The sequence below is a fragment of the Sycon ciliatum genome, chromosome 2 (genome assembly GCF_964019385.1).
Source record: "Sycon ciliatum chromosome 2, ocSycCili1.1, whole genome shotgun sequence".
NCBI classification, from domain to species: domain Eukaryota; kingdom Metazoa; phylum Porifera; class Calcarea; order Leucosolenida; family Sycettidae; genus Sycon; species Sycon ciliatum.
In genome coordinates this window covers 23,326,913-23,352,154 of record NC_088644.1, presented here as the reverse complement: position 1 = coordinate 23,352,154, position 25,242 = coordinate 23,326,913, and the positions used below count along the sequence as shown (strand labels likewise).

Genomic DNA, 25,242 nt, shown 5'->3' with positions numbered 1-25,242 from the left:
AAATCAAACTGACCAGAAGCAGCCAGGCTTTCTGGGGGTGGTTGTGAGAAGTATAATACTACCTAAAGTTCATTATGTACTGTTGCTACATGTACTAGCATGTCAACGCCATCTAATTTCAGGGCCAGTAGGCTGGGCTTTGCGCTGCTCTTACTGCTAGTGCTATCCACTCGTTGCTCATCCATCTGTGTGGAGTATGGAGACGTGCCTCTTGTCCCGGTGGACATCGATTGCAGAGGCTCGCCGTACTCAGGTTTCTGCTGCCGGACCATACGAGAAGCACATAGCAACAATACTGCCTGCGTCCCTGGGCCGTGGCAACACCCAGCGTGTCAGGGAGGTTACTATGCAGTTGGTCCGGAGGCTAGGGCCTGTCCGAATGGGTTCTTCTGTCCCATGAACAAACTGTGCCTGATCAAGTGCTCCCCAGGTGCCTACTGCAAGCAATACAACACGACCGTAGAGACTGCAAGTGAACGGTGTAGTGTGCAGAATCCAGGTGGCTGTTGTGAACCGTACGTTGGATCCGAGAGGCGGATCCCAAACACAGGTTCCAATTACAGCATAGGTTGTGGTGGTGCAACAACTGATCAGCCATGTCAAGAGGGGTATTACTGTCCTGGTGGAGGCGAGAAGATCCTCTGTCCAAAGTCTCACTACTGCCGAGAAGGGTCGCACAAACCCGAGAAGTGCCCATCATTGGCTTTCTGTAAAGCTGGATCAACTGCACCCGCGTTCAACTTGTTTGGAGTTGTGCTATGTGTAGTCTGGGCATGTATTAGTCTCATCGCCGTCCCGGTGTATAAGAAGTTGAACGAAAAGTTTGGCAGCCAGGCGAATGTAGAGGAGGAAATGAAGCCGTTGCCAGCCTTTCATATTCCGCAGGCCATGGTTGCAGTCCATATGGCCAGTCTCACGCCGGCAGCTAGTGTCCTAGGAAATCCTGGAAGCCAAAGCTCAGACCTGCAAGATGCGGAGATGGCACCCCCTTCTTCACAATGGGTTCCACTGTTTCCCCAACAGGTTCATCACGTGCTGAACAAACCACATCGTGGAAGGTCCCAGCACCTCTCACCACAGGCTAAAAGAAGCAGGTCCCTCTCACCACGGCCTGATAGAACCAAGCTACTCACACCACATGTTGAAAGAGGCATGCCCCTCTCACCACAGATGCTGAATGTCTTTAGCCAGAAACCTATGAGGAAGAGAGCAAACACCGACTTGGGACTGGTTGAAGGCGTCCGGAACAAGCTTGCTGCCTTTAAGGACTTGGTCAAGCCGAAAGATTACACCATACATATTGGGTTTGAAAATCTCAAGCTCACTCTCCATAGCAACAAGAAGACAATTGTCAACAATGTGAGTGGCAGCATCAAGCCAGCTGAGCTGACGGCTATCATGGGCAACTCGGGCACTGGCAAGACATCCTTTCTGAACTGCTTGTGTGGCAAGGCGTACTATGCGGAGCGCACTGGTGTACTGCGTATCAATGGTGAGGAAGTGAGTGGTGTTGAGGAGTATCGCAATGTGTTGGGTTTCGTTCCTCAGGATGATACAATGCATACTAACCTGACTGTTCACGAAGTACTCATGTACCAGGCTTTGCTGCGCTCATCACGCCAAATGGCTTACGATAAGATTGCGGAGAAGGTAAGTTTGAAGGTGAAGATAATAATAATTTCACAATTGGATCATGTGACGAGTTGAGAGTAACTGTCCACCACTGTAACTAGATACTAGATACTTTATACAGTCGGAAAGTGCAACAACTAGGCACAAAACTGACAGAGTGCTGAGACATTCGAAGACAGAGAAGAGGAGAAGGAGATCTGTGTCAGGTCTTTGAATGTCTCAGCACTCTGTTAGTTTTGTGCCAAGTTGTTGCACTTTCTGACTGTCACTGAGAAAGTATCTAGTATCTAGTTACAGTGGTGGACAGTTACTTTCAGCTTGTATCCATAATTATGTTCCTTTCCTTTCTCCATTAATTTTATTATTGGCTCAACATCCGAGTTTCAAATTTCACAATTCTTGAACAACAAAAAAGGCATGAAATAGAGTTGTACAGGCGGCGAGGTGATAACAGTTTAAGGATGGCAATAAACAAAATCAGCTGAAGCATCATTAATTTTTACGAAGGTTTTATTGAGATGTCATGAACAAATTCTAGAGAAAGTGAGAAAGTGGTGATGGACCAAGAAATAACTGTGATGGAAATGTACTTGTAATGTGAAGAACAATAATAGGAACGATGAAATGTATAAAAGTGCATAGAACTGGCTTTCGCACAACGCTCATCAGGAAGCATCGTTGTGCTAATTAACAAATTGCAACACAGACTATTGTAAAGGATCAACAGTGATAAATACTTGGTCCGCCAAGTTAAAATTGCCGCTTGTCTTTGCACTTGATTTTTAGGTGTTGTGCCTGTGTCATACAGCATGGAACCACCAATTCACCTTCCGAACATAACCATTGACCATTACATCCGACAACATGGCAGCACAAACCACCACAGGAGTTGTGATCGGTTCGTTTGAGTCTTTTAATTGGAGCTGCCACTGATGAACACGCAAGAAAACACTGCAACCTCCGCTCGAGTCCGTAAAATAGGTCGGGATGTTCGCATTTCAGAGCGATGGAGAATACAGTTTCTGCCTACTTCCAGCTGTCTGGTGGCAAGGATGGTTTACCGCGGGGAGGTATAGAAAAGTTGAAAAAGCGCTTTGCGAGCTTGAATGTCAGTGCTCGCAAAGTACAGCGCCTAGTGAAGAGTTGTCACCAGCAAATCGCTGACGAATAAACTGCACCTCATGTCGACATCTCCAGAAAGTGAGACCAATCTGGCAGACACACTCTGAAGCTCACAGAGGACCGGGCCAAGGAGCGAATCAAAATAAGCACCAACTCTCGGGCAAAGGACTTTCAGGAAACTAGCCGAAAAGACGGGTGCAAGGCGCGAGGACTTAGGTGCAGTACACACAGGTGCTACATCAAGCGGAAGCTAGCACTGCACTGCATGTACAAGTCCCAGCGGCTCGCGTGGCTGGGTGTGGATTAGCAAGTACAACAAGTGCAAGAGGCAATTTGAAAAAAGGACACTGATGTGGCACTGCCTTTTTGTCTCAAACAAAGTCGCATTATTGCGACGAACGGGGATAAAACTTACAGCCAACACGTGGGTAGTCTCATTCAGCTTCTGAGCGGCAAGGTGACAGGCATGCACTGCCTTTGAGCGTGATTCGAGACCGTAGGACAAGTGAAACAAGCTATGAAACATGCAGCAGCTGTCCGGATCGAACGTTTTGAGCTCTTCCTCCAGCGACGATAGTGGCGAGGAGGACGTGTAACGTGCTTGAATTTTCGGCAAAGTTGTTCACTGACATGTAAATTCAGGGCTCACCACGACCGTACAAAGCGTCAATAACGGTCATTTGGATTTGACCAATCAGCACACGGCAAACGGCACGTTTCTTGCAATTGTGGGGTGTTTTCTGAGCTGAACCTGGCTGTACTCTTTGGCTTTAAACATTAGGCCATTGTGGATTCGTGTTCAGAAGGTATGTCCTTGGAGGGTTACCATCTTGAATTTTTCGATTTGGCCTTCGTTTGGCTGAGATCGGATGGTGAAATCACTCAAACTCGAAGACGTGCAAACACGTGAATGAAGAGAAAAATAGAAGTCGGGGACAGTAAAGCAATAGAGAATTCCAAGACCGAGAAAATGAGCTATCGACGGTGAGAATCGGCCAAGTAGAACCGCTGTTTTACTTTTTTGAAGACATCGAGGTCGGCCGTGCGCACTCGCGTGCACCAACAAAACCTGGCAGCCGTGCACATATCTGCAAGTGCAACAAGAAAGGGCCGAGGAGACAGCAAGCGTTCCAAGTGAAGAATTTACCTTCGTGTTGACTCAAGCTAAGGACTCAGGCCAGTCAGGAATCATACCAGTCACTTGTCATCATGGTCATGACTAAGGAATTCATTTGTGGCCAGGAAACTCCACACTCGCAGGGTGATAGCTGCGAGGTCAAACAAAAAAGAGTGCGCCGACCCGTGATCAGGAAACGCTGACGGTTCTACTGACAACATTGGTTAGCTAGATGCCAGGACTCCAGTTCACCAGTATATCACGGACATGTCTTGGTCGACATGCACAAGCAGATTGAGAGAAATGACCCAGATTGCTTGGAGAAAGGACGTCTTCTCCTCGTGTCTTTCCTGGCATCAAACAACAAGATTCTCTTTGGCACTGACCCTTTGCTGTACAGACTAGACCAGGGAGTTGTAAAATACTGGTATTTTACAACTCGACTGTACAGCGCTGTACATTGATTAGCATGAACTCGGGTGCGTAGCCGCTATGACTGCGCCAACGCTGGCCTGTGCGGCAATCGCCATTTTTCAAAATGGTGGTCGATGCTTTTTGAATTTTGTATGGTCGTGGTGAGCCCTGAAATTATCATGTACATAGTGTTTTGTGATTGTGGCATGCTTCAAATATATGTATTTTCTTCCTAAGACAAGTGTGAAGATAAGCACCAATTGTAACTAGGTGCACCAAGTAACACCTAAACAATACCAAAAAAGTATCACAAGGTATTCTTACAAGATACCATGTGCGTGAAAGATAACAATCAAACACTCCAAGGGGACAAAATTCAAGTATGAAGCAACACTAGTGACAGAATTCTGTCTCTCTCGCAATAAAACCTTCGTAACATGACGCTTCAGCTGATTCTGTTTATTGCCGCCATCCTAAAATAGATTTGTTTCCAGCTTGAGTCTGCACAATGGGTAAAGAAAAGGGAATTATTGACTTGGCCACGGGTGACTCTATCTGCGTGAGCGCAGTCACGGCGAAGGGAGAACATGTCAGAGAGGAGTGAACTGTAGATATTGTGAATGCAACGTCGGAACACGAAGAATAAGGGAGATGTTAGAGACATCCTGTTTCAATGAGCTCAACATAGTGAGGGCAGTGCTCGTCTCCTCTCCCAAGTCTCCCCAGCCGAGGTCAGGTACATACCCAATCCTAGATGGGTCTCATGGGGGGGGGGGGGGGGATCCAACCCACAACCTCACGTTTGAAACCACTCGCCCACTTAGAGTATCATTCTATTTAAACAAATTGGCGTGACCGTCTGCTATGCAAACAGTAGGAAATGTTGTATCACTCACACTATTGCAATAATACGCCCGCACCACAATGTCCACACACACACACACACACACACACACACACACCTCAGACCTCAGATATGCCCATCGCGGAAGCAATGATAGCGAACAGCTATGTTAGACATAGCAACTTGTGCTGGGATTACACCATTCAACAGCTTGCAAGGCTGATGAATTGACCGCCACTATTTTTAGCCTGGTATCCACCACACAGCTGTTTTGAAGTGATTTTTTCTGGCCAGTGAATGCCTATTTTTCATTTTTCCATTTTTTTCTTCTTCACACACACACACAGTTGTCGCACTAACCCCCACTCATCTGTTTGTCCACATCCTTTACTGCTGTGTTTGCTGCTGTCGGTTGTAGGTAAGGAATATTGAGCACCTCCTGAGTTTGCACATGATTCGGCACTCCATCATCGGCTCCCAATTCTCCGCTAAAAAGATTTCCGGCGGCCAGCGGAAGCGTGTCAACATTGGAATGGAGTTAGTTGCTGAACCTAGCATTCTCTTCCTTGATGAGCCAACTAGCGGACTGGACAGCGTAACCAGCAAGAATGTATGTCTATTACATGGTCAGCTTTACCTTGTCATTGTTGAGACAAGTTTATTAAAAAAAAAGGAAATTTCAAGGAGTTGAAAACTGGGATCTCCTAGAATTACGGTCAACAAACGCCGAACATTTGTGTGCTGACCGCCATTTTCCAGACGATAAAGAGAGCTCCATGTCTGTCCTTCTTCCTGTGGGAAAAAATGCTTCATGACTTTTTTTATCACACACAGTGAAACCTGTCTAAGACGACCGCTCAAGGGACCTTCAAAATGTGGTCTCTGTTACCAGGTGGTCTCCCTATCCAGGGTCATTTGACTGGAAATAGCATCCCTTGACAGGCGCGTGCCCCGTATGGGTTCCTGGGTGCCCGGAACCCCCCTTTTTTGCTCAAAATGCAGGATTTTGCTTCATTTTTGAAATTTTTCCTGGGGGGACCTCCCGGAACCCCCTTTGAAGGGCACCGGCGTACGCGCCTGCTTGATCCTGGCTTCAGTGATCTCCTTGAACAGGTGGTCGCCTTATCCGAGTGGTCGCCTTGACAGGTTTTACTGTACTAAAGAGTTATTATTGCAAAGAACAACAGTTACTGTACATAAAGAGTTACTGTACATAAAGAGTTACTGTACATAAAGAGTTACTGTACATAAAGAGTTACTGTACATAAAGAGTTACTGTACTCCAAATATAATATGGTTATGGTTCAGTGAAACGAAAATACTTCAGGACAGTGAGTGGATCTGCTTCTTTGAAACATAACCTTATACCCTATTTTGCAAAATTGCCCGGTGCTCAAGCTCAAGATTGATTATATAAGACGAAGGAGTGTGCTACTGAACAATCTGGCAATGTCATCGTGCATGAGGGCATGCTGCTGCACCGAGAAACACAGCCCGTCGGCTCGAACACACATGCACACGCGCACACACACACACACACATGCACACACACACACACACACACACACACACACACACACACACACACATGCACACGCGCACACACACACACATGCACACACACACACACACACACACACACACACACACACACACACACACACACACACACACACACATGGACACTTTAATGTTTTTAAGCCTGTGGACCCTTGCTGTGCCAGACACCCTACATCGCTTTTTGACATTACAAGTCTAATGTATAGACTATTGTAAAGCGGGTGATTTTAGCGAGGCTGGTGATATTTTAGCCATTTTAGCAAAATGTGTGTTTTTTTCGCTGAACTCAGATCGCTAAAATAATTATTGCTTCGCAGAATGGTCCTGATCCATAAATGCAAAAAAAATGTACCCGCTGAAATGATCCGTTCCACAGTACTCTTCTTCTACTGTGTACCTATGCACTGTCTCCACAATGAGCACTGTAAGGGTTTGGGTCACATAGCGCCGGGCCGGGAGTGCCTTTCGCAACCTCTCCTGGTGGATTGTGCATAATGTGAATTATTGCAACTAGGGCTGAAACAATTATACCGATAACTCACCGATATCGATCGTTAAGAGTGCAATCGATGATCGTTAGTGTTCAAAACGAGTGCTAACGATTTTTATGCATGCATATCAGTGACAGCATTCTAACCGTTGCACTCCATTTGATAGTGAATACGAGTACACTTGTGTACTTTCAAGCACAATAAAATTGATGTGTGGCTTTGAAAGAGAACGGGAGAGAAGACTTTGTCTTTTTGCCTCATTTCTGGGAGAGGTCGGAGATAAGAGCAGTTGCCAGAGGGTGATGACAAGGTTCAGATGTCAACAGTCCAGTGCTAACGTACCAAAGGTATCATGGAATTTCTTCCTAAACGGGTGTTCGAGGTACACGGGTAGAGCCAACAAGAATCGAGAAAACCAATAAATTGATCGTTAATGATATTAAAATTGGTTGATCGTTAGGAGTTATTGAACGATCGTTTTAGCCCTAATTACAATGCGCTCCAAATTCGCCTGATAAATCATGTGTGGTGGGGGCTGTAGACGTTGGGCAATGCCCAGCTCTTGCGATCTGCCTCGGCACCGATCACCTACAATTTTGATCAAAAGTGGTATGTGAACCGTGCACGCCAGTGATCGCCGGTGCCGGGACACAGACCTTTTCAACATTTCAAACCAAGGCTCGTCCTATAATTTCCTAAATTGACGCTAAACATTAGGTCTATTCACCACTCTTTTAGTTGCTTCAAAGGTGTGAAATAATGTCAGCATACCAATCCATTCTTCTCGTTGCATGCATAATTTCGACTCCATCGCTTACTCTGCAGTAAAAGGCATCACCAAGTGACCATCACGGATAGAGCCTTACACTGTCCCATTACCTACTAAAGAAACAATAGAATTGAAGTTCAAATTTTCAATCCAGGCTGTCATAGCATTTTGGGTACAGTTTGTAATGCTTAGTAGTAGATTTGGTTCTACAGCAGTATTCGGACCATATGCATGTGATCTCTTTTGGCACGGGGGCTGACCGGGAGCTGGCTCGCTGCCGGTGCCTCCTGGCGCGTACCGGCGATATGTGAGCCAACCCAAAGGCTGGTGGTGGTCAACTGGTGATGTTCTCTATTATTTCTACAATCATACGAATACTGAGTATAAGGCTGGTCGTCAGGGGCGTCGGACACGGTCCTGTCACTACGGTATTGACCGTACCACTATTTGCCCCAAGTACCCTGTGAATCAATAAAAATGCACTGATTTGGGCTCTAATTTCCCAAAATATTCGGCTCAGCCATCCTTCCCACACATGTGAATTGTACTTCACATGGCTGACCGTACCACACTAAATTACCTTCCGACGCCCCTGCTGCTGGTGGTGGTGATAAAAACTATCTGTTGTCTTCTGCACTCTGCAGGTTATTGAGCTGCTGAAGGTGATTGCACTTGTTGGTAAACTGACTATAGTCATGGTCATTCATCAGCCTCAGTATGACATCTTTCAACAATTTGATAACGTCATTCTGATGGAAGCAGGCGGAAGAATTGCTTACCAAGGCCCCGTTCCCACAGCAAAGGTGAGTTGCCATACTCATGTGTGGGTGGGTGGGTGTACACGTGCCTGCATGTGTGAGAGTGGGATGGGGCCAAGGGGGGGGGGGGGAGGGGGGGGGGCAAACTTTGACAGTTTGCGCACCACAAGAGCATACAAAACTATTGCGCAACTACTAAAATTCTTCTCAAAAACTGGCATACGAGTCGTAAATAGCCCCAGGAGTCGTTTCAGCTGGCACCAGCCGATTTGATTGTATACCAGTTCTATGTGCATGTGGGCATGTACACGTCTTCTCTGCAAGTTTACACGTACATACATGTCTGGACTGTGCGTTCATTGCTCAACCGAACCCATGCAAGTGCTCCACTCTGCACGTACGGTATTGTGGGGCTTTTTCGCCATTTGAAAACCAAAGGACATGTTGCCCAGTGTGTCTACTCTCGCCCCACATGTTAGTCACTATGGCCCAGGGGCATAACTGCTTGCTGTCCATAGCATTGGTTATACAGTCAACTTTGCGAATAACGACACTCGGCGGCGCATCAGAAAAGTGTCTTTATTTGCGAAGTGTCCTTATACCCGAAGTCCCCTTTGAATGTATGTGTGTACGAAACTCTCAACATACGAATTCCGTGGGAACTGGAGGATTCACTAAATTGATATCCTCATCACTGACATCAGGCTCATGCTCATTATTCCAACAAGGCTCGGAATACATCTTGACTCTTCCCTTCAATAATTATTCGCTCCAAAGAAGTCCAAGCAATGGACGACAGATAACTCGAAAACAAGAATGATTTCATTTTACAAGAGCATAGCAAAAAAGGAACAGCATGCGCACACAAAGGGGTGCGCGCGTATGTAGGACAAGTTATACGTGCACACGTTACACGTATCTGTGTCCGCTGAAGAAGTTACCGGTACGTAGAAACAGTTACGTAGTATGAGACGCACACTACAAACGAGCGTCTGCAATAGCCAAACGGAATGAAAACCGGTAAATAAATATCTGAGAAGACTGTAATTGTAATGTAAGTTAGTTAGTGACTTCAGACAAATAAGAAATAAATGAATAAATAGATTCTTGAACTTTCTAGCGAAATGAGCATTTCCAACAATGTGAACCCATATTTTGTATAGTATGACATGCATATCAAAATGAAGCTCTTTCCATGCTCTATGTCAATGTGTACTTTATTTCTATAATTATTACAATTGAAAGGAACTATAAGACAGTCAATATGCAAGGGAAATAAATAGAAAAGTAAGCCTTTTGGAGCCATCTACAGGGACATGTACAATGTATGATGATTACTGTAAATAAAGCACTCACTTTGTGGTTTTACGAATACTCGTAAGGACAGAATATTAGTTGCACACTCGGCAAGTAAAGATAAGAAGTGAAAGAGCACAAGAAAAGAACAATGCAAGAAGACAAAACACACGGCGAGCGGCAGCCATGTTTTTAGGTCATTAACCAATCAGCAATCTACAAAAACCGGTCGCCGACGAAATTCTAGAAACAGTAGCATAATTAACCAATCACAGTTCACAGCTCTGGAATATTCTAGAACAATAATACTAGCAGCCAATCACAATTCACAACAGACAGTCGTACGGGTAAAGTGGGGAAATACGGTAGCCACACGACTCATACATTACTCACGAGCGATTCCGGAAAGGGTAATAACATGCAGATACAAAATACGCAAGGAGAGAAAAATGTAACTAACTGCCCGGGGGGGGGGGGGGGGGTTGAACCTAGGAATCTGTATCAACACAAGCTCTACAAATAAATACTCTTTTACTGCGAAAAATATACTTTATATCAAAATGCAACTCCTGCACATGTATATGTAGGTGTGCTGGTAACTCCAACTTATCGCCCCTCCCCCCGAGACACACACATTGTAACGTTTGGGTTTGTCCCAACGTCAAACACACGACTCCACTCAACAGCTCCAGACAACGACTGAGGTTTATTTACAAGAAGAAGGAAAGATAAAGATAAACTGTCATGATGTGTATATGTACACAGTACGGGAATGCATAGGTAACTGATCCAGGAACGGATCGGGTACATCGATAGACTCATGAGAGTACAGAGTACATAGAACGATAATTATATAGATTGTGTCATCCATTTATGGGTAAGCGAATGGGACCACAACATCTCCCATTTTATGTTTGAAGAGAAACGCAAAACTCAGAGAATACAGAGTCCTGCACATACAAACAAGAGAGGGCAGAAACACATAATACTGAGCAATGTGTTCACAGGTCGAGTCTCGGCGGCGGCCGGGAAGGACGTGTGGATCGGCGCAAGGCAGGTTGAAACTCTACATCAGCGGATGGAGGTTCAGGTGCACTGGCATTCAACTGCGGCGCCGGTTGCACATCGGGCAGTATCTTGATATGGCGACGGTTACGGCGGTACTCGGTGAGGTCGTCTGTGGCTACGGTATACGAACGCTCATCGGTACGTTCAGTGACAACTGCTTCTGACTCTAGGTCAGGGATCCAAACTCTTGTACCTTGCTCTAGTACTGGCAGTGGCTGTACTCGATGTGCGGCATCATAGCTAGCACTCTGGCGTGTCTTGCTGGCTGCCTCACGTTTCCGTAGTGCTTCGATATCCGGCCAGCCGGGACGGAGCGCTTCCTTCGTAGACGGAAGACGGGTGCGAAGACGGCGACCGAATAGCAGTTCTGCTGGTGAGAACCCGTTCGCTAATGGTGTGGACCGGTAGACGAGAAGGGCATCGTCAAGGTTGTCGTTAGTCTTGAGAAGACGCTTGACGGTTTGTACTGCTCGCTCCGCCTCACCATTGCTCTGCGGATATCTCGGGCTACTCGTACGGTGGCTGACTTTCATCACGGTTGCGAAGGCTGAGAACTCGGCACTGGCGAATTGCGGGCCATTGTCCGATACCAGGACTTCGGGTACACCGTGTATCGCAAACAACTTCAGCAGTTCCTTGATAATTGACTGCGATGTCGTGCTGCGGACCGGAGATGCGTGGATATACCGAGAGAAATAATCCACGACGACGAGGTAGTCATGACCATTGTAGTGGCAGAGGTCTACGCCTACCCTCTCCCATGGCAGAGATGGGAACTCAGTTGGTTGAAGAGGCTCCGGTGGTTGGTAGCGATGCTTGGAGCAGATGGTGCAATTCCGGACATACTCAGCAACTGCCATCGAGATACCTGGCCACCATGCAGACGACTTTGCGCGGGCTTGACACTTAGTGATGCCTTGATGACCATCGTGTAGCTTGGCTAGGGTGCTAGCGCGTTCTGCTACTGGAATCACGATGCGGAATCCATGGTAGAGGAGACCACCATGAGTAGACAGTGAAGCGCGCTCATTGCGATACGGTTCCAAGTCAGCGGGGACTCGAGCTGGCCAGCCGTGGAGTGTGTAGTGCTGTACTTTCTGTAGCGTGACATCATTGGCGGTTGCTTCTACAAGCGCGTGCTCCTTCTCTGGGCTGCAGAGAGAGGCGAGGACTGCCGCTATTGTCGCTTCGGAGTCCCCGTGAAGCTCCGATTCCTTGACGGGTGCTGTAGGCAAGGGGGCTCTGGACAGAGTGTCAGCTACTACCATGTTCTTGCCAGGAACGTACTCGGCCTGCGCGTCGTAGCGCATCAGACGTATCAACAGGCGTTGGCACCGGAGTGGCACACGGTCCAGATCGCGACTGTTGATTAACGGGACCAACGGCTTGTGGTCGGTGTGAACAGTGAAACGCGGTCCACCGTACAGATATTGGTGGAAGTGTTCGCAACCCCAGACAGTGGCTAGGAGCTCTTTCTCTATCTGGGCGTAGCGTTTCTCAGCGGCTGATAGTGTGCGCGAGGCATATGCTACCGGCTTCCATTCACCATTCTGGAACTGGAGAAGAGCAGCACCTAGACCGTAGCTGCTGGCGTCAGCAGTCAGCAAAGTGGGTGCTTCCAGGTCATAGTAGCAGAGGCATGGTGCGTCTGCGGCGAGTTGCTTCAGGCGGTTGAAGGCTTCGGTGTGCGCAGCAGTCCACTGCCATGCAGTGTCATTGCAGAGCAGGTCGCGTAACGGCGCAGCAACGGTAGACAGCTCGGGCAGGAACTTAGACAGATAGGTGATCAACCCTAGTGCACGACGGAGTTCGTCGACATCGCTAGGCACTGTGAGCTTCTCTATGGCTTCGAGCTTAGCTGGGTCTGGGTTGACACCCTTGTCACTGATCTGGTGGCCCAGGTACTTCAGTGACGTGCGGCGGAAGCGACACTTGTCCGGATTGAGCGTTAGACCGGCGTCTATGAGTCGCTGCTTGACGGCTTCGAGGGCAGCATCGTGTTCACTCATCGTCGCAGCATACACAATGATGTCGTCAATGAATACGGCCACATTCGGGATGTCACCGAGGAGCTGCTGGAGACGGCGCTGGAAAATTTCCGGAGCACTGGTGATTCCGAACGGCAGGCGTTCGAACTTGAACCGGCCGAACGGGGTGATGAACGTGGTGAACATGGAGGCTTCTTCTGACAGGGGAATTTGCCAGAAACCAGATGCGGTGTCGAGTGTGGAGAAAATGGTTGACCCATTAAGCTTTGCCAGCGTGTCGTCCACAGTAGGCAACGGAAAATGCTCCCGTTTGACACTCGCGTTGAGCTTTTTCAGATCGACACACACTCGGACATTGCCATTCGGCTTCAACACCGGGACCATCGGCGCACACCAGTCTGTCGGCTGTTCTACCTTCGTTATCACCCCCTCAGTTTCCATCCGTTCCAGCTCGCGACGAACCTTGAGGCGGATATGGATGGGCACCCGGCGTGCGTTGACGCAGTTGTATGGCTTTGCATCGGGGCGAAGCTCAATCTTCACTGGGTCGCCGAGCATGCAACCAAGGGCAGGGCTAGCAGTTGACACACCTATGTGGCCTCGCTGGACTAGACCCATTCTCTGCGAGGTTTGGCGGCTTAGCAGGTTGACACCACCAGTGGCAATGACCAGGAGTGTGATGGAGTACGAGACACCATGCAGGGTAGCCTCAGTACTGAATTCGCCATCAATGTCAAGCTTCTTGCCATCTGCTCCGGTGACATGAGACTTGGTGGGACTGAGTGCTGGTCGTTCTGGCAGTGTGTGGAAACAGTCACGGGTCAAGATATTCAGGTCTGCGCCTGTGTCGATCTTGAAATTGACGTCCGCGTGACACACATGGAGCTGCACAGTCCAGGGTGCGTCAGCACTGTTACTTTGAGTCGAGGCTGCTCCCAGAAAGTGTGCTGGGTCTTCGTCATGTCCTGTCGTCGACGCAGCATGTGCAGCGCGTCCAGAACCATTGGAACTGCTACGACAAACTGACGCGAAGTGGCCTGTCTTCTGGCAAGTCAAGCACGTCTTTGACTTCGCTGGGCATTCATCGCGGTTTGCCTTGTGATCCTTTGAAGAACCACACCACAAGCACTTGCGAAAGTTTCCACTTGACGATTGGTACGATTTCTTACTAGACGACTTGCTGGATGCAGGCGAGGAGCGCTGTCCATGGCCTCGAGCGCGACTAGTTATAGCTGCAGCAGCTTGCTTGCCGAGATGCCCGTCCAAGGAAGATTGCTGGGCGACTTCAGCATTCACGGATTCCGTTTTCCGAGCAAGACTCACGGCTGTTTCCAAGTCCAGTGAGGTGTGATCCTCGAGCTGTAGCTTTTTTGAAACTTCTCTGTTCGTCATGTGAGCTACGAGTCGGTCTCGGATTCTCTCATCAGGTTTATCAAATGCGCAGTACTTGGCGGCGGCTCGTAGTCGGCGGACATACGTTTCGACAGTTTCCCCTGGGGACTGCACGCAGTGCTCGAAAAGAGTCCTCTGGTGGATCACGTTCACGCCAGGCCGAAAATACTTGTCGAATGCTGAAAGGACAGGGGCAATTTTCTTCTTGTCCTCCGCCGACAGGTTCAAAGACTCGAAAATCGGGTCGGCCTCGGGACCCATGGAATAAACAAGCGTATCCACCTGGCGTGGCTGGTCTGACTCGCCCAGTTTGGTCAAGGAGCGAAATCTTTCGAACCTGGCTTTCCAGGTTGGCCATGCTTCTGGCGCTGAGAAGTCGAAAGCGCCGGGGAGTGGGAACTTTGCAGAAGACATTTCTGCAATCAAACTTCTGACACCATGTAACGTTTGGGTTTGTCCCAACGTCAAACACACGACTCCACTCAACAGCTCCAGACAACGACTGAGGTTTATTTACAAGAAGAAGGAAAGATAAAGATAAACTGTCATGATGTGTATATGTACACAGTACGGGAATGCATAGGTAACTGATCCAGGAACGGATCGGGTACATCGATAGACTCATGAGAGTACAGAGTACATAGAACGATAATTATATAGATTGTGTCATCCATTTATGGGTAAGCGAATGGGACCACAACACACATCATAGCACTGTAGAATGGGGTTGCATTTTTGTTGTTTTGCCATGTGATTATGCAATCACCATTGTGAAATGAGGGTTGCCTGCTGCTCCTCGTTGATAGTATTGAAAAAAAAATCAAGCCCATCTGCTGCTGCTAGCTGCCAGAACTGATGCTGACACTGCGATCGCCACCTCCAACTGCTGAGGTGCCTCGTGCCTGTAGGCTGTGTAGCACCACCACAGCTTGGTCCGCCCTGCGTTGCCCCGGCATCGTACTCTCGTACACAGGCCATGCTGCCGCATTCTCGCGTGGTGGCCTTCGTGAGTACGTCTTACACCATTTGCGTATGCCACGCGCTTATACGGCCCGTGCTGGGCCTCTAGCTCTCTTTTCTGTCTTCCTGCCCGCGGCCCACCTTACCTGGTGAGCTCTCACGCCTTATTTTCCATATAAGCATGGTGGTGTCTGTTATCGTGGGTCCGATAGCCCCCGGGGACTTCGCCTTTTCCATACGTGATATGCATTTCTCCGCCATACCGCCTGTCTCTGCCTGGCACTGTACTAGTCCTTACCCCGTACCGCCTTGTTGCAGTTTTATCTTGCATGCTCGGTTAGTACTAATACTACTATGCGTTGGCTGAGACTTAGTACGCGCGCCGCGGCTGGAGCCCTTTCGTGCCACGAAAGGACCTGCTTCCTAATATAGAGACTGGGCGCCATGCCCGCGCCCTGTCTGCCGTAATCCTTGCATTAATACTAGCGCTACAACCTTCATGCAAATATGGGGTAGTCTCGCCTGTGGGCGTACTAGTGCTCCTGGTGCAACCTGGGCTTTCTACTAGTACGGTTGCCTGCCATTGCATGCCTGACACCCCCATTGTTACGCGCCTAGCCACGCGCGTGGCTTTTGCCTGCTGCTCGGTTGTCTGCGATAACTACGGTTTGCCGTACGCTGCAAACCTACATTATTTTGAAGCAAAATAAATAAAATAAAGAAGAAGCCCCCCCCCCCCTTGGCTGCATCTTCTTGCATGTGTGCCTTTATCCACTGCCATGGGTTCTGGTACTTATTTATGCATGACAGGTACATGCACAATCATGTACTTGAGTGACAGGTACTTGAAATAGCTGTCAACAGTCCAGAAAGTCGTTATTCAAGCAGTGAACTTGACCTATGGGGCACTAAAATCATGTCGCTATTCGCAGGCGCGTGCCCGTATGGGTTTCTGGGTGCCCGGAATCCCCCTTTTTTCGCTCAAAATGCAGGGTTTTGCTTCATTTTTTGAAACATTTCCCGGGGAGGCCCCCGGAACCCCCCCCCCCCCCCCTGAAGGGCACCGGTGCACGTGGCGGATTCGCGAAATTGTCGCTACTCAGATAGTCGCTATACTGGAAGTGAAATGTATGTAGTTAGATGAGACTTTGCTCTGCGCATGGAAATTCGGTCGTTATTGGCGAGTTGTCGTTATATCCGCAGTCGTTATTAGCCAAGTTGACTTTATATAATAATATATTATACTCAATCTGCGGACAGAACTGTTTCGTCCTTTGTGGACTCATCAGCGCAGCACAGAGGAAATGGGGCCGGGCCGAACCTGGTGGCAATGAAAAATAAATTTTCATTGCTTTTCCAAAGCCAGATTTAAACCAGGCCCGAACGTACCTTGCCAATATATTTTCATGATAAGGAGGAAAACTTCCTTCTGCCAGCGGAGAGGGCTCAACACAATAATATGGAGCGCTATTAGGCTGTGTTTACATGAGAAATTTCAACCCGGGTCGAGTTCAGCCCGGGTTGAAAGTCTGTACGATAGACAACATAGGTAAGCGTTTACATGAAGCCAGTTGACCCGGGTCAAATACTGATATGCCGCCAAAATTCCACTTCTAGAGTCCTGTATGGTCACGTGAATCCTTTCGCGCAAAATTTGCATGTGCAGTGCTGTTCAAACCTGGCGCGAGGTACGCACAGTACGATATCTTTGACCTGGGTTGATTTCAACCCTCCCCCCAAGGGGAGGGTTGAAATCAACCCCGGGCGAAATTTCAACCCGGGTCAAGCGCAATGCGTCATGTAAACGCGCCATTCATTTTGTGTGCATGGCGGGTTGAAATCTGACCCGGGTCGAACTCAACCCGGGCTGAAACGCCTCATGGAAACACAGCCCTACACAGAAAAGGCACTAGTCGCCTGATGATTGCATTGAGCAAGAAACTCTGAGTTGCGACAATTCTGTAAACCTCCGTTGTGCCTTTTGTGTGTAATAGTGCTCCACATTATTATGTTGAGCCCTCTCCGCTGGCAGAAGGAAGTTTTCCTCCTTGTAGGACCGCTCCCTTTCAGGTTGAGCACTCTACCGGGTGTCAGCAGTAATATTATTATACCGTAGCCATGGCTCACAGTTCAATCCAATTTTAAGCTCGGAGTTGCACTGATGAGGCCTCATTGGCCGAAACAGTCTGGCTGTCTGCATCATTGAGTATTTCGCTCCTCGATTTCGATCTTGTAGAGCACTCTCAATAGGACGCACTTGCGCTGGTTAGCTTTATGCTTTGCCCGCTGCTTCTAGCAGTTTAAAAGCACTCTCAGCCAGACTAGTCCATCGAGCTGTCCTAATGTCTGTGGTTCTCGTAGCCATGGCTGACAGTTCAATCCTATTTTAAGCTCGGAGTTGCACTGATGAGGCCTCATTGGCCGAAACAGTCTGGCTGTCTGCATCATTGAGTATAACGGCAGTATAAATTCTGGCTTCGTTTTCGTTATTGCTCATTCCCATGTAACCACTGTCAGCCATTCTACATTATCAACCTTCACTGACGAGATCCTGATGATCGAAACAGCTGCTGTCTGAAGGAGCAGAGTACCAACTGAAGTGTCGTTTTGCTGATGGTGTGCTGTGGCAACGTGTTGAGGTCGGCCGGAGAGCACAGCGGTGCTGTCGCTGATCTACACATTGATATTTGTTTGATATTTATTTATTTGTACCTTTGCAGCACTGCACAGTTTGTACGAGGACTTGGAGATTTATGCAGTGCATGTCTACAGCTTATTTGAATGCGTGCCTACTGCGCAGTACTAGTCCCTTGTATAGTACGCGAGTTGTAGTGCGGGTTAGCATACAGGTGTGAACGCTACGCACTTTTCATGCAAGCTACTTTTCTGCATTCTGTACTTGCTTTTATGCACGTGTCGCTGGCGTCCCTTGTATAGTACGCGAGTTGTAGTGCGGGTTAGCATACAGGTGTGAACGCTACGCACTTTTCATGCAAGCTACTTTTCTGCATTCTGTACTAAGTCTTGCTTTTATGCATGTGTCGCTGGCATACGCGATACGGGCCGGGTTTGTGTATTGGTTTTGAACCATGTGGTTCTTCTTTTCAGTTTAGTAGTTCTTTGGTTGCTCCGCGAGTTGTTGCTTTGGTTGGAGACAAAGATGGCTTTCCGTTTCAGTAATATAATGTAATGTAACTATAACTGATAGTATACTGTTGAGTGTTGGGATGCGTTGGGACCCCGACACCAATATTTGGCGACCACCCAGTAAAATTTGAATCGTGCATCGTAGCGTGCTGGCTTAGCATGGCCGAGTCCGAAAGGAAATCGCCTGGTGCTGGTGGAAGCGCTGAGGCTTTTGGATGGATGAACTTGGAGACGAGTTACCTAAAGCTTGGCAAGGATTACGGGTATTCTGGCGAGGCACTGGTCTCTTTCGTGGAGCGCAAGCTCACCGAAGCAACCGATAGGGACCAGAGAGCACAAGACCGTGCAGAACGAATCGCTGAGAAGGAGCTGGACAGTAAGAAGGAGATAGAAAAACTCCAGGCCGCGAGTGGTAGTGGCAGTAACGACGCGCAGAAGCGCCCCCACAAGTTGGACGTGCCAAAATACACCGACAAACAGGACATCCGGCGTTATTTCATAACATTTGAGGCTGTTGTTCAGCAAAATGGCTACGAAAAATCGACATGGTTGTTGGCCCTCCGTTCGGCTGCGATGGGGACAAGGCTTGAACCGGTGTTGGATCATGTCACAACTTATGAAAGCGCTAAAGTTCAAGTGACACGTAGTTTTGGCAAGACTGCCGAGAAGACGTGGTCCGAGCTCTTGTCTCTGCATCAGCAGACGGAGGACACGTTTTTCCGGTACGTAACCCATGTAGTGCAACTGGTGCAAGAGTGGGCATCGCTAACTGGAGGGCCGCAGGGCCAGAAGCAGAGCAGTGGGAACAGTGAGATGTTCATGGCAATCGTCCGCCAATTTGTGCTCCAGGGATGCTCGCTTGACCTCCGTGCGTACTTGCTGGAAAACAAGATCGGCGAGAAAACGTTTGAAGAGATCACGGAGCTGGGTACAGCGTATCAGGAGGCCCATGGTGTATCTGTATCTGACAAGAAGCCTGTGGCCTGGGAGTGCGAGGGTGTATCAGCACAGTGCTTCACGCTGTCCACTGCCGATGACGAGAACACGCTCCACAGCATGCCTGTTGCTCAGCGCCGCGAGTATGCGCAAACCAATGGCCTTTGCTATCGTTGCCTGCGGACAGGGCACAGCCGGGGAAGTTGTGCCAGTAGTGTTACTTGCAGCAAGTGTGGCAACAAACACCATACCCTGCTTCATGATGACAGTAGCAATGGTAGCAGTGATTTCAACAATGGCAGCGGCAGCAGCAGTGGCAGCAGCAACAGCCACAGCACCTCAGCAGCTACAGGCAATGCCCTCAGCGCCGTCTAGTGTTTGACAGCCGACACACTCTCCCTCTCACGTAGCGATGCAGTGTCAACTGCCACTCTGGAAGACATGGACGAGGCGCACCCCATTGAAGTGCATAGCAGCGACATTTGATCCGCTCGACTCGGTGTCACCGGCAGTATTGACAGGCAAGATCCTCCTGCAAGAGGCCTGGAAGGAACAAGGCAAGTGGGATGATCCGCTACCTTCTCTGCTCGCCCAGCGTATAGCGACAGGCAATGGTTGGACTTGTAAAACCTGCACTAGGTTTTGGTGGGGAGGATGTCGCTGATCTACACATTGATATTTGTTTGATATTTATTTATTTGTACCTTTGCAGCACTGCACAGTTTGTACGAGGACTTGGAGATTTATGCAGTGCATGTCTACAGCTTATTTGAATGCGTGCCTACTGCGCAGTACTAGTCCCTTGTATAGTACGCGAGTTGTAGTGCGGGTTAGCATACAGGTGTGAACGCTACGCACTTTTCATGCAAGCTACTTTTCTGCATTCTGTACTTGCTTTTATGCACGTGTCGCTGGCGTCCCTTGTATAGTACGCGAGTTGTAGTGCGGGTTAGCATACAGGTGTGAACGCTACGCACTTTTCATGCAAGCTACTTTTCTGCATTCTGTACTAAGTCTTGCTTTTATGCATGTGTCGCTGGCATACGCGATACGGGCCGGGTTTGTGTATTGGTTTTGAACCATGTGGTTCTTCTTTTCAGTTTAGTAGTTCTTTGGTTGCTCCGCGAGTTGTTGCTTTGGTTGGAGACAAAGATGGCTTTCCGTTTCAGTAATATAATGTAATGTAACTATAACTGATAGTATACTGTTGAGTGTTGGGATGCGTTGGGACCCCGACACCAATAGGTGCACTGCTATTTACCTGTGGGAATTGCTGTCACGATGAAGCTGCACTAACTATGGTTTCTTGATTTTTCATGGTTTGCTTTTGCATCAGACGTTCTTTGATTCAATTGGCTATAACAAATGCACTGGCCAGACCAATCCCGCGGACTACTACCTCGAATGTGTTGACACTCGTGTTGATCAGGAGGCTTCCAAAGCCAACGACGGCATTCAAAAAGAGACAGTCGCTGATCTATGGGAGGAAGAAAGGAAGAAAATACCCAATGCACCTGCATCATTCCCAAAAGAGAAATTTCAGCCGGTTGTGCGACCAACCATGATCACGCAATTCCTCTACATGCTCAGGCGTTTCATGCTGATAATGGTAAGCTGAGAATTAGAAAGGGCCTTGAAAATATTGGTTGTAAATTTTTCGCAGGTAAAGTTGGCCAGACAGAATGACATCCTTGCAACCAACCATGAGAGTAGGGACAGTTCTAATTGTGAAATATATAAAATTATACCCAGCTCATATTAACCCCCACTAATCCCCGTGATCTATAACTGGGGTTTCGATGATATCTCCATATTTTGACCTTCAGTGACAAATACCCACACTCATCAGTGACCACACCATCAACAGTATCAAATTCAAATAAATTTGCTTTGACTCAATAAGTACCACCGCACTTTTCCATGCAGCACTGCACTTTACCCTAAAACGGAGTATTTTATAAACAGTATTTATTGGCTTTTTGAGCCAATAATATTGTTTATGAAACACCACTCTAAGGTGCAGTTCACACGAGGCATAAACTGCTTATAACTGATTGCAGTACAACACTGCTTACCGGTATATCCAGAGTGTGTTCACACGGTGTATGTGAAAGGCTGCGAAAAAAAGACGCCCGGATCCTCATGAAACCATGGAAGCTCGCTGGCGTGGTCTCATCTCCTTTTTAACGTTAGGACAAAGTTTTTAGTTTTAGTTTGCGAATTGTCTGAATAGTGTTCTTCATCGCATGTCAGCCCACGACTGACTGGAATATTCCTGAAGCCACAGTTCAAGTGTCCGCACAGCTAGCTGCACTTCTCATGCTGATGCAGTAGTTGTAGTTGTTCGTTTGAAGTTGTAGTTGTTGTTCAGTCACTCACTCGCGACGCCGAGGCTGAAGATGAATTTGCGCGAAAATCCGCAGAAGAAGAAAGCTGTGAAAAGCGTTTTGCATGGCTATGTCCATGGACCTGTTTGGAGGACATAGTAGGGAGGTTTAGTCCCACGTAACGGATACGGGAACGTGGGTGATACACGTAAAGTTCATGCAATGGACCCACGTTCGCAATGTTGTTTTTATTCACACGGAACAAACAAAAGTATGCAGCGAAAGGCCCAAACTTGGTCAAAGATGAAGCTTCAAAGCTCATCGAATATTTTGATTTCGTGCTTCGGAAACTTCTTCAGCTGAGCACCCTCACAGCTTGCACAATGCGCTCCATTCTGATTTTCACCCACGTTTGGTGGAACGTGGGTGAGCCTCCATACACGGTATGTCGTGAATCAGAAAACGGCTGTACGTGGGTCACTAAGTATCACGTGGTACATACACGCACACGTAAAGTACACACGTATTACGTGGGACTTAACCTCCCTAGTATGGTGAGCCAAACCTCAGTTGTCAGCCCACTCCATGTGGTCAGTCGCAGTTCGACTGATATATGCAAAACGCACCATATATCATGCCCGTGCCCGTGGATGCTGGATAATATGTTAGTTCTACCGAATTCTTGTTAAAATATGCGTTTTTCGGTCCAAGAAATCTAATACTTGCGTTTGCGATATATTTGCGGTGGCGATGAAGTGCGAAATGATGTTCGGTGATGAATACTTTCGAGAATGATGTTCTTTGACTTACATGTACTGTAGAGGCAGAAAATTTCGTCGGTCAATAATTTCGTCCAACTCCAAAGAAAAGGAGTTCGTCCGGTTGAAAATTTCGTCCATAAGAGTGTATAGAAACGCTGGACAAATCGATATTCGTCCTACATTTAATTTAGTCCAAAAGCTCCTTGGACGAAAAAGACGAAACTAAATTCCAGACGAATATTTCTGCTTATACAGTATGCCGTAGTGGTGGCGGTGATGCTGCTGCTGCCACTGCCGCTGCTGTAGGTGGTGATGGGTTGTGCTGCCACTGTCTTTGTGTTACTCTCATGGTTGTTCTTGTTGTTGTTGTTGTTGTTGTTGTTGTTGTTGTTGTTGTTGTTGTTGTTGTTGTTGTTGTTGTTGTTGTTGTTGTTGTTGTTGTTGTTGTTGTTGTTGTTGTTGTTGTTGTTGTTGTTGTTGTTGTCGTGGTTGCTGCTGTGGTGTTCGTGCACAGCTAAGAACGCGCGTGGAATTCGCAACGGATCTTGCACTGGTAGCTGTGTGTGGAATTGTCCTTGGCATCCTGTTTATGCGGTCTGACCTGCTCAAATGGCAAGTGGCCCATGTAATGGCAGGGCTTGCACTGGGTCTCACCGGCATGATCACAGCCCTACGACCGCTTGGTACGGATGAAACCCGTCCCATCTTTTGGCGAGAGAGCTCCAGTGGGATCAACCGACTTGCCTACTTCATGTCTATCACTGTCGGACACATCCCGATCATCATCTTATATCCCGTCTTCTTCTTGGGCCCGTTTTACTTATTTACAGCACCTCGAGCATCTTACCAAGACATGTACATCGTACTGATGTTCACCTACTGGGCTTGTCTGGGTGCTGGGTACTTCCTCTCTGTAGTCCTCCATCCAGACAACAGCAAGATGGGGACTATCGTCATTGCCCTGATGTGCGCTGCCCTGTCAGGTGGATCGTCGTCAACCATCTGCAAGCTTCAAACGTACACTTACATCGGACCACTTGCGTACACCATGGCTTACAGCAAGTGGTATTCCGAGGCCATGTTTGAACTCGAGGCAAACGCATACCATCCAATCATGGCGTTTTACGTACAGTACAATGCTGGCTTCCAGGACTATAGCCTGACCAACTTTGCCTTCTGCTTGTTCATGCTGATCGGCATTGGTTTGGCTGCCAGAGTTCTCGCTTTTCTCCTCCTCATTTTCACTCATCGAGGAGAACAAAAGTAAGGTCATATGAACTGCAGTAAGTTAGCTGAGACGGTGTGCCAGCAGCCTTGCTACTTCTAACTCATTCCATTTACATGATGAATGGAGCGGTTATTTCATCACGGAGAAAACTGTCAACATTGCAAACAAGGTGTACACTGCACACTGCTACCAGCATCCCGTCATTTTAATGGCATTATCAAAGTCATTGGAGACAATTCACAAGCACTGATGTAGCTCTGCTGATTCGGAACCGTTGCAGACATAACCTGGCAATTTCGCCATCTATGTTCACTTTATTCATCAGGTGAGGTGATTTTCACTATACTTAGACTTGACACGTATGGAAGTTTCTGCCTCAATAAGCTTTGAGTTTGTGTCCTTTTATAGTACAAGTCGAGACCGGAAATTTGTATCCAAGGACATGAAAGGACCGACTTGCAATGCTGCATTGTTCATGCGCAATAACACCTGCTGTAGAATATCTTGCCTCTTAATCTTGCTGTTTGCGTACCGCAATGCATACGTTAGTCAAATGCCATTATTTTGACTTTTACTTTTTTTAAATATTCGCTGGTTTGTTTTATTAAAATAAGTTAGTGCAACTTTTTAAGCATCGGAAGACTTCTAGCATCTGGATAGGCCTGTGCCTATCGTATGTACGTGTCGTGGAGGTAGCGTCTGCAGTACTCTAGAATGCCAAATTGTTCATTTGAATGGAAATAATCTAGATCAAACGTACAGTAGGTATCAGTTATAGCTTGGGTGTTTGAAAAACGACTTTCTATTCTTATTTCCGATATTTCCTACACACGATACATCAAGTGTGACATAATATCATAATGTGCGCAGGGGCAGGAAGATCATCGTACGTGCAACGTAGTGCTACTGTGCATGCGGCTGGTCATAGTCCCATAGGCTTACCATGTGGCTATCCAACATGAGTTACATGACCACAACAGTTGAACATGCAGCACTACGACGCAACGCTAGTCAGATCAGAACTGCATGGGACAGATGTTATTACTACAGGCGATGCGCTTTGTATTAACCTGGCATGTTTTGCTACACAAAGTCCATTCTTAGGACCGATATATTCTACTATGCGATAAAATTGCTTCGGTAAGAATGAAAGTGCACTTGAAATCCATGTTATGATTATGAAAACATGAGAGGTCATTCTTGTAAGCAGTATATTCTTTTACACGACCACACTATAAAACCGATACACACTGTATCTTCTTCTCCGGCTGCTACTAGTTCTGCCGTCTGTCCTTTCCAAACAAATTTAACTAGCATTCTGGCGGCCCGGGACCAAGCATCGCCTAAGACGTTGAAAAGTTTGTATCTCTGCATCACATATGTTTGAATGGGCAAGAGCCGGAGATCTGGCGTATGACGTCGCTTTTTCCAC

At 47.6% G+C, this 25,242-nt stretch overlaps 1 protein-coding gene across 1 annotated transcript; it reads left to right on the top strand.

Moving 5' to 3' along the window:
- The first annotated feature begins 24 nt into the window (after positions 1–24).
- LOC135810799 (uncharacterized) lies at positions 25–24,647 on the top strand. Its single transcript, XM_065324235.1, has 5 exons — positions 25–1,650; positions 5,548–5,739; positions 8,594–8,752; positions 20,831–21,103; positions 23,097–24,647. Exons 1-5 carry the CDS (start codon positions 100–102, stop codon positions 23,847–23,849), a joined length of 2,928 nt encoding a protein of 975 aa, XP_065180307.1. The 5' UTR covers positions 25–99; the 3' UTR covers positions 23,850–24,647.
- The last annotated feature ends 595 nt before the right edge of the window (positions 24,648–25,242 follow it).